This window comes from Entamoeba invadens, assembly GCF_000330505.1.
Source record: "Entamoeba invadens IP1 unplaced genomic scaffold scaff_1105074725891, whole genome shotgun sequence".
NCBI classification, from domain to species: domain Eukaryota; phylum Evosea; order Mastigamoebida; family Endamoebidae; genus Entamoeba; species Entamoeba invadens.
In genome coordinates, this window is record NW_004440274.1 from 89,570 (window position 1) to 100,465 (window position 10,896).

The 10,896-nt window shown below is 37.5% G+C and overlaps 1 protein-coding gene across 1 annotated transcript; it reads right to left on the reverse strand.

Annotated features, from left to right (window-relative positions):
* Positions 1-1,039: 1,039 nt before the first annotated feature.
* On the reverse strand, positions 1,040-10,396 carry EIN_447840 (protein serine/threonine kinase, putative; the record flags this gene model as incomplete). The annotated part of the gene is made up of 1 exon (XM_004255806.1): positions 1,040-10,396. The coding sequence occupies one exon, from the start codon at positions 10,394-10,396 to the stop codon at positions 1,040-1,042; it is 9,357 nt and encodes a 3,118-aa protein (XP_004255854.1).
* Between the last annotated feature and the right edge of the window lie 500 nt (positions 10,397-10,896).

A 10,896-nucleotide genomic window follows, 5' to 3' on the forward strand; every position in this document is an offset into this window, starting at 1 on the left:
GGATAATATTTGTACCAAATAAATTTTTTCTTTACCATTTATTTCATTTTCTATTTTTCGAGTATTATAAATATAGTTAATTATGGTTTATTTTTTAAATAAATTTTACAAACTTTATATAGTTGTTGAACTATGGATATACTAAACATAGTTTTTTTTAATGAGTATAGTTTTTTTATAGTAAAACGTCGAATATTTAATTATGAATAGTTAAAGTGAGTTACTTTATACCAAGGTGAGTTAATAGCCATTATTATGAAAAATATATTTATTTTTATTAATAATTATAAAATCTTAATAATCTTAAAATTTATCGAGTTTTATTTAAACAATAATCAACATATCTATTCCAAAAGTTTATAAGTTAATAATTGTATATACAGTCAAAGGTGTCTATTTGTTGTAAATCCAGCAGAAAAAATTATCTATTTGTCGTAAATGAGTGAATTTTGTAGAAAATTCTTTTTAATAATGAAATTTATTTTTTATAAAAAATTTAGTTTTTATTCAACAAAAGTTACAGGTTCGAGAACAAAATATTTAATTGTCGTACACCAAAATGATTGGCCAGTTGTGCGACAATTAAGCAAGTTAGACAATTATAATTACGACAAATAGACTCCTTTGACTGTAAAATAAATCATATTCTTTGCGACAGTGGTTTTGTCGTTATGAAACTCGAAACTAAATCACAAAGTCTTTATTAACAATTTTGACACTTAAATTTAAGAAAATCAAGTTGTTTAATTGTTTATACAATGTTTATATTTAATCGATATTTAATAAATAAGTCTTATATTTTTATATTATGGGGTTTTGAATTTTATTTTAAGTTTAAAATTTCACTTTATGAAAATTTTACAATTATCATTAATATTATTATAGTTTAGTTTACATCATTATAGTTTTAATTCGAATTGACATTTGAATTTCGACTCTTCAAATGTATTTAAATTATAATTTGACATTGCAAAATAAATATAAAAAATTAATTTAATTTAATAACAAGTTTCTTTTAACAAAAAAAAACAGCGAAATTTTAAATCAAATTTGAGTTAAAAAGTGTAGTAAGTCCGGTGACGATCTCTGTAGCTTCAATTCTTTCACTTTCTCTTGTCTTCCAGCACTTATCAATTAACTCATATTGTTCTTTCGTCATATTTTCCTTCTTTTCCAAATGTTTTCCACTTGTAACAAACTCAGCTATCTTCCACGGGTATCTAAATGTTTCTTTTCCAAACGCTTCTTTCCAGCCAAAGACCTCATACATAGTAATAGCAAACGCGTAGACATCTGCAGACTTTTTATATTTTTCTTGTTTCAGAACTTCTGGCGGCATATATGCTGGTGTTCCAATCCCTTTAGTGAATGTCATATTAGTCATCATCATATTAATATTTCTGCTACTCCCAAAATCAGTCAATTTCCCGTTCACTTTCGCGTCAAATTCCAGTGTAAAAATGAGTATATTGTCTGGTTTAATGTCTCTATGTAATATCCCATTCTCGTGTAAATAGACAATTCCCTTCGTTGCATCCAACAGTATTTTAGTCTTCATTTTTATATTAATTGCACTCTCCTTCTTATGTTTCATCAAGTCTTGTAGACTTCCATATTGTGCAAATTCAGTGACCATACATATCTTACTCGGTATAAATACAGCTCCATAGAAGTGAACGATATACTCACTCCTAAACTTATTCAACATTGAAACTTCGTTATTAAACTCGTCTAGCATCAGCCCAGTATCTCCATCTCCCATCTCTTTCATCTTCTTAATAGCCACTTCATGTCCTCTGAACTTCCCTCTGTATACTATACCAAACGATCCTTCTCCAAGTTTGGACTCTTCTATTAACTCCCGATAATTCAATTTCGTCGACTGCTCTGTATCCACCTCCATCTTCATCTTATCTACATACATTTTGCCAGTTTCTATATTTAAAGCAGTCACTGTAAATGCCTCTGAAATATTCCCAGAACAAAGAGGTTTAATGAATATCTCAAACTCACACGCCTCATCTTTCTTCAATGTCACTAAAGATGGGACCGTGCGGATCTCATAGAAGTCGCACCCATCCATCACAGAAAATTGCACCTTCAGAACGTGTTTGGTGCCGTTCCCAATGCAGATGAGGTCTCTGGTCTCTTCGTCCACTGGAATTAAATTGTCGCTCTCCAAATCAAATTTCAGCACATTTTTGTTCGTTAAAAGAACATCAGAAATGCGCGTCATTTGGATATTGGAGCGACTCATACGGAACACACAGACATTCTCCATCTTCACCTTTTCTTTCCGTTTCATCAATATGTATAGTATTGTTACTATCACACATACTATTAAAAGTACTAAGAGTAATACCACTGATATTGGGACTCCCACAACAACTCCATAGTTCATCGTTGCAAGACAAGAATCCCCAGAAGTTGTTGGCTTGTTATTTCCTGTGCATTTTATACATTTAGAATCCTCCGCAGAAATACAGTTATCCACTTTTGAATAGAAAAGACACTTAAAGTTCACTAGAACGTAATTGGGCGTGTCACATCCATCACAAAACTCGTAACTTTGACAGGAAGTGCAATTCTCACTACATTGGGAACAACGCCCATTCGTTAAATAATACCCCGAAATACACTTCTCGCACCCATAGACATTCACCTTCTCACAATTCAATATCGTCGTGTTCAGTTGACACAATTTGCTCTCACTTGATATTAAGAAATAGCCATCCGCACATGTCAGACACCCATCTCTGTTGGTGCAAAGTTCACAAGAAACGTCACATGTAAGACATTCAGTGCCTTCCCTATAATATCCATTATTACATATCGCACACCCTTTACTCAATGGTAGACTTACATTACAAATCTTGTTGAAATCTCCACGCGTTTGACAGACGCCATTCGAGTCTAAATAGAAGTCGGACGTGCATGAAGTACAATATGTAGTGTTATAACATGTCTTGCATTCATTCTCACATGGAAGACAATTTTCGTTATTTTTGTAATATCCATCTTGACAGTGTTGACATCCCTTATTAGTTCTATATATACAACCATCTTCTTCAGTACCCACTTTTTGAGGGATCTCTAATTTTTTAATGGACTTGTTATTTATATTATACTTATTATATTTAGAAGTCGTTTTATTAAATGTTTTTAGAGACTCTTCAAATTTCTCCGCACACTTCCCGTCTTTCATTTGGAACACATTAAAGCACTCCAAGCATTTCGATCTCTTCGAAGAGTAAAACTTGCAGTTCTCAGTCTTTTTAATGTTCGACGAACAAAATTCGTAGTTGCCTTCTTCGCTCTTATCATCACTCACAAAGTACCCTTCTCCACACTCCACACACGATGTTGCAGAAGTTCTCATGCAATTAACTTCGTTCGCTTGGGAACACAATTTGCTGTTTGTTAATAAGAAGCCGCTCTCACATCTTGAGCAATTCGTTCCATGGCAGATGTCGCAATGTTCTATCAGACACTTCTCACATCGTCCTTCTGAGATTTGATTGGACTTTTCTGCACATTTGACACACCCACTTGTGAGGGTTTCACTGCACTTTTCGTCGGTCACACACGTCGCCGTTGAGATGTCTAAGATCTCATTTTGACCACACGAAAGCTTTTTGATTTCATTTTTATATAAAATACATGACGTCTCCAAGTCACATGAAGAACACACGTTTTCTGTATTTAAAAATTCACCACTTTGACAGCCAAAAATGATGCCGTTTCTATTCAAATTGTCGTTGTTATTGGAAACACAGTTTCCATCTAACACTGTGTAATTATCATCACAATTAATGCAACTAACAACTCCCTTATTCGTCTTTTGATATTTGCAGTGGTCACTTCTTGTTGCACAATCACTATTTATAGAAATTTGGTCAGCGCAGTCACACGAGCTCTGTGTTTTTATCGAAGGCGCTTGACACTGTTTTGTCGACACGCAGTCGCCGTTCGAAACAAAGGCAGTTGCATTACACTTCATACACTTCTTATCGACTTGGATGGAACACCCCTCCTCATTCTTCTTACATGTCCCAATCTTATTGATTTCATCATAGAAGTACGTCTCCGTCTTTTCAACACATGCCCGGCAATTCCCATTTTCGTCTGGGATATATGGCGCATAGCATTTGGTGCACTTCGCACTCCCAGAAGCAGGTGTTGTACACTCCAAACAATTCACAAGTTTTGAATAACAACTTTCACATGTCATTTCATCCTTTTTGTATTGCCCAGTTGGACACAAAGAACATGTCCCCGACTTGAGTATAAAGGGATCAAAACATTGTGTACACTTATTCTCCGTTGTCAGACATTTATAACAATTTGGAGCGACTGAGTCGCATCCATTGCAGATTCCCGTGACTTTATTGGGATAAAATCCGCTTATGCATTTGATACAAGTCCTTGAAAAAGTCTCTGAACACGTCTCACAATTTGCATCAAATGAAGAGCAATTTTGACATGTTTTGGTCTTCGGGTCGTTAAACACAAAATTGGACTTACACCCTTCGCACACTCCTGAAGTTGTGGAACACATTGAATCACACGAAGAATCACAATTCACACACTTTTTACTCGTCTCGTCAGGGTACATCCCACGCTTACATATCTTACACTGTCGTTTGTTTGGTATACACTCTTCGCAATTGCTATCAAAAAGTTGACAACTTTCGCACTTCAGTGGGTCGCTCAGAGTCGGCACATATCCACTTTGACACGACAAACAGTAGCCATTTACAGTGTTACAATTTCCTCCACATGTGCTATCGCACTGTTGACATCTAAAATCACCCACTGTTTTGGGATAGTAATTTGAGCGACATTGAATGCACTTCCGACTATAATCAGTCGCACAAGTCGCACAATTTGCATCAAAAGATGTACAACTTTCACATGCAATTTCTTTCGGATTCTTAAACACGTAATTTGAAGCACACGTTGAACAAATACCACTGGAAGTATTACACGATGTCGAAGAACATGATAAATCACACGAGATGCATTTCCCGGTTGTTTTAGAAGGGTAAAACCCCAAGTCACATATTTGACACTTTCTTACAAATTTAGAATCACACGTCTTACAGTGAGTGTCAAAGGTTCGACACGCTTCACATGTTGGACTTGCTGTTTCTTTTAAGACGTAATTGGAAGCACATTTGAGACAATTTCCATTGTTTCCATCACAACTTCCTCCGCAAGAATCGTCGCATTTTCGACATTTGAAGTCGCCTGAAGTCGTTTTGAAGTAATTGGAAGTGCAAACAGAACACTTTCTTTCAGCATTGGATGCACAAGTGACACAGTTGGGATCAAATGAAGAACACGCCTCACACCCTTGACCCCCTTCAGATGGTTTGACGTAGTTGGATTGACACTCAATACACTCCCCATTGGACCCATCACAGTTGATACAAGTGGTCGGACAAGACACACAAACGCCATCTTTGGCATACATCCCATTAGTACACGTTATACACTTTCTCTCATATGTTGGAGAACATTGAACACAGTCGGAATTAAATGTGTTGCACTCAACACAACTCATTTTGTCTTCAGAAAACACCGAATTGGACGAGCACGAAAGACACTTCCCCGTTAACCCATCACAATTTCCATTACATGTACTGTTACACAATACACATGTATTGGACACTAAATGGTATCCACTTTTACACCCCACACACGTCTTAGAATAGTCACTTGCACACGTCTGGCAGTTACTAATAGCTTCCGCACACGCCGTACAAATCAGTTTATTATTTGTATTAAAAACGTAATTTTCTTTACATGCAGTGCACTGTCCAGTTTGTGTGTTGCACTTTGCATTACATGTCAAATCACATTCATAACACTTCCCATCTAATTTGGGGTATTTCCCAGTCATACACGTCACACATTTTCGTTCAAAAGACGCTGCACATGTCACACAATTAGTGTCAAAGGTATTACAAGCTACACATTGAGTCGATGGTATTTCGGTAAACACTTTATTTGATTCACATGCAGTGCACACCCCATTTTTAGTATCACATTGTCCGCCACATGTCGTCGAGCAGACTCCGCACTTTCCAGACGCATTTGGATAATAATTTGGTTTGCACGCAATGCACTTTCTTTCAAATGTCGATGAACACGTCATACAATTTGCATCATATGTCGAGCACAATTCACACACTTTCAAATCACTTGCAGAAATCACTGCATTTGTACTACACGAAATGCAGTTGCCATTGAGAGGATTACATTTGACACAATTGGCACCACAAGACTGACAAATTCCGCTCTCTGGATGTGGGTAATACCCTTCATTACATTCATAACACTTTCTTGCATAATCCCGTGAACACATTTTGCAGTGAATATCAATTTCTGAGCATTTTACACACACTCTGGACTTCGGACTAGTAAACACGTAATTGGTCAAACACTCGTTACAATTCCCTGTGATCGAGTCGCACTGGGAGTTACACGTTTGGTCACAACTTTTGCATACTGAAGTGGAGTCTTCCGGATAATACCCCACAGAGCATTGTAAGCACTTTCTCTCATCAATTGGGCACTTGACACAATTCGGGAACACCGTTGAACAGCTCTCACACACTTTAGAAATTGGTTCTGTTGGTATGTAGTTCTCCAAACACCTCTCGCACTGTCCATTCGTCGTATTACAATTTCCACCACACGTCGCGTCGCATTGCGAGCACTTCAAATCGCCCGAAGCCGCATACACTGGGGCATAATTAGTTTTGCACTCATAACATTTCCTTTGAGACACACTAGAACATACAAGACAGTTCGGATCAAAGACGGAACACAATTCACATGAGTACGTATGGGGATTTTTATAAACATAATCACTCTTACAGCGAATACACGTGCCATTTGTGGTATCACAATAAGTGGCTTGGCACGTTTGATCGCACAACACACAAGATAACCCGTCAATGGGTGACGGGTAAGATCCATAACTACACGTTTTGCATATTCTGGAGTGGTCCAAAGCACACGCAGAACAATTAGCAATAGCCACATAACATGGATCGCATTTGGACCGGTTTTGTGCATTAAAAACAAAGTTACTCAGACAACTGGTGCAATAGCCGGTGGCGCCATCGCAACTTCCTCCACAGGAATCGTCGCATTTCCGACATTTGAAGTCGCCAGAAGTCGTCTTGAAGTAATTGGAAGTGCAAATTGAACACTTTCTATTCGATGCAGAATCACACGTCTTGCAATTTTTATCAAAATCACTACAAGACGTGCAATTCACTGATTTGGGGTCTTCAAAGACGTAATTTGAATTACAAAGTTCACAAATCCCAGTCGTGGGGTTACACGAAGAGCAATTCGTCGAGCAATGAGTACACAATCCATTACTTGTAGGGTAATACCCCGACTCACATTGGACGCATTTCCTCTCAAAAGTACTCGAACACGTTTTACAATTCGAGTCAAATGATTTGCACGTCATACACGCCGTAGAAAGAGGGGACGTCACCACGTAATTTGTTGCACATTTATCGCACTTCCCTGTGCTTGTATTACACGTGTTAGTTTGACAGGTTGCACTACAAGTCATGCACGCCCCGGTATTGGGTGACGGGTAATATCCGATATTACAAGTCGTACAAATTCGATTAAAAGTCGTTGAGCAAGTTAAGCAATTTGCATCAAAAGAAGAGCACTTTTCACAAGACGTACCTCCTCCACCTGCAATGAACACATAATTTGATATACACGAACGACAGACACCATTTGTTGTGTCACAATTTCCATTACATGTTAAATCACACGCTTTACACGTTGTCTCAAGAGTGGATGAGGAGTACACTGGATAGTAATTTGAGCGACATACGATGCACTTCCGACTAAAATCAGACGCACATGTCGAGCAATGTGCATCAAAAGTGTTGCACGAATCACAAGACACGTCCTTGTTACTTTTAAACACATAATTGCTCTGACATGAAGTGCATATCCCAGTCATCGCATTGCACGCATCACTTTTGCATGTTAAATCACATGGAATGCAATTACCAGTCGTTTTTGAAGGGTAATATCCCCCTTTACATGTGATACAAGACCCCGAGGAATCCGCCGCACATTTCAGACAGTTTGGGTCTAAATCAGAACATCCTGTGCACGCTATCCCCGGCGGGTTTTTCATGACAAAATCGGCTTTACAGACTTTGCAAATGCCGCCATTTGGCTCACAAGAAGAGCACGAAGAGTCGCAGTGTGTGCATGTATATGCACTGTTGATGTAATAATCTGTCTTACATGCAATACACTTCCTAGAAGAATCAGACGCACACGTCAAGCAATTTGCATCAAACGATTCGCACAACTCGCATTGATTTGAAGAAGTTGAAGAGAGCACGTAGCCTGAGATACACGAAAAGCATATTCCAGTTGTAGTGCTGCAAGTAGATGCGCACGTTGAATGACAAGTTACACAACTAGTCCCAGAAAGGTATGATCCACTTTTACACGCCACACACTTCCTTTCTGTTTGTGAACACGTCTGGCAATATGAATTAAAAGTGCTGCACAATTCACATGAAACGGAATTTGAAGTGTATGGGACATATCCAGAGGAACAGTGTAAGCATATCCCAGTGGTTGTACTACAATTATTGGTGAGACAAGTCGTTGAGCATTGCGCACAAACGCCTCCTTTTGGGTAATAGTTCGTCGCACATTGTGCACACACTCTGCTCTCTGTTGGACATGAAGTACAATGTGCGTCAAAAGTTGTACAAGTCACACACACTTTAGATTTCGGTGAGTCATACACCAAGCCAGTCGCACAACTTGTGCAAACTCCACTCACCGAATTGCACTTTGCACATGTTGGTGAACAAATTGTACATGACGTCCCATCCAGATAATATCCCGCTGCACATTTAGAGCACGCCGTATTTGATGTACATGTTGTGCATCCAGTGCTGCATACATTGCACTTTTCATTAGATAGATAATACCCTCCCTTACAAACAGTGCACGTGGGACCACTTATTAAACAGTCAGAGCACCCCACAAGTGAAGTACAATTCAAGCAAATGCCGTTACTTATATACGTCCCTCTTTTACAAGTTGTGCAAATTGCTTTTGAGCTAATTTCATTATAGTAACAATCATTGCAATAAGATATAGTGCTATCGCATTTAATGCACTTATCATCCTTTGAATAGTGATACGACTTACACTTGGAACACCGATCTTCAGTGGGGCACACCATACAATTTGTATCTGTGCACGGCGTACAAACGTTGTTGTTAATGTAATATCCCGAATAGCACGTTTTACATGTTGTCGAGCTTTGACATGTGTAACAATTTGTTACGCCGCACGAGGAACATGTCCCCGACGATAAATAATAGCCGGGTTTACATTGAGTACACGTTGTCTGATTATAACACCTGTCACAATACGACAATGTCGAAGAACACGCGTTGCATGTGTTTGTTGATGAAGTCAAATAGTATCCATAATAGCATCTCGAACACGTCGTTGCCGAACTACACGAATAACAATTGTTGGTAATAACAGGGCAAGTTGTGCATACTCCATTATTCATATACGATCCATAGTAACACACATCACACGTTGTAGAGGAAGAACAACGATAACAACTAGAAAGTGTTCTTGAACATGGAACACAATTGTTAGTGGAGTCTTTGTAATATCCGTACAGACATTCCAAGCAGATGTTGGAGTTATCACACCTGTAACAATTTGAAGTGGTGCACTTCTTACACGTTAGTGATGATAAGTAATATCCATATATACATTCAGTGCATGTCGTGGAGGACGTGCACCGGTAACAATTAATAACACCGCAAAGCTTGCAGATATTGTTTTCTAAATAGTACTTATAATAACATGCAGTACATGTCGATAATGAACTGCTTGAACATGAGTAACAATTCGCTACAGTACACCCGGCGCCTTTTAGTGTTGATTTAATAGTATTGCTGGAACTATTAATAATAGAAATATAACTATAATCTGATGGGACAGTCACCGCGTCTGAAAATACAAAGACTTTGTGCGAGACATTTTCATAACGGACGTTTTTACTCTGAAAAGTGACCGTCGCGTTTTGAAGAAAAACTTCAAAGAAGTCGACTGAGTCGTCAAGTTCGATGTTGATAAAAGTGACCTCGGAACACTCTAATTTAGTCAGATTTTGTAATCCAATGAAGAGTGTTTGGTTCTCATATCTCAGTGAATGGTGTAAACAAAAGTCAGACACCTTAGCATAATTTGAAAGCGAATAGCAGTGAATCACTAAGTCTAGGTCAATGCAAAATGACGGCTCGGTTGATGCAAATGACAAAACAGCCGTGAGGATGACAAGAAAAAACAACATATTTTGAATTAAAAAATTATTCAATAAATTAAGAAACAACAGTCCAAGTCACTTTTTTTCGGTGCTCTTATTTTTTGGTTGCACGTCAATAAATTTGCTTCTTTATTTGTAATCCCAGCTTTTACTTTCTTTTTTGTATTGATTTCTATAAGTAAACTGAAATATTATAAATGGATAATAAAATGGATAAAATGATTGCAATTGTTTCTTGGGAATCAGTGTATCATTTTTTATTTGGTGTTTTTTATTGGAAATAATGTATTACTAAGTACATTTCGGGATCAATACTCATAACACGACAATTTCTATTGGGATACCAAAATTTATAGTAAATTTAACTATACATTCAGATTTATCCAATATGTAACTTTTCAATTGAATAAGAGCATAATTCCAAAGACCGGAAATTATCTAAAAATGTTTTTATTTGGAAAATAAGATAAAAAAGAATATTCTAACACGACTTATTAATAGTATTTTATAGTTTCTTTTACAATATA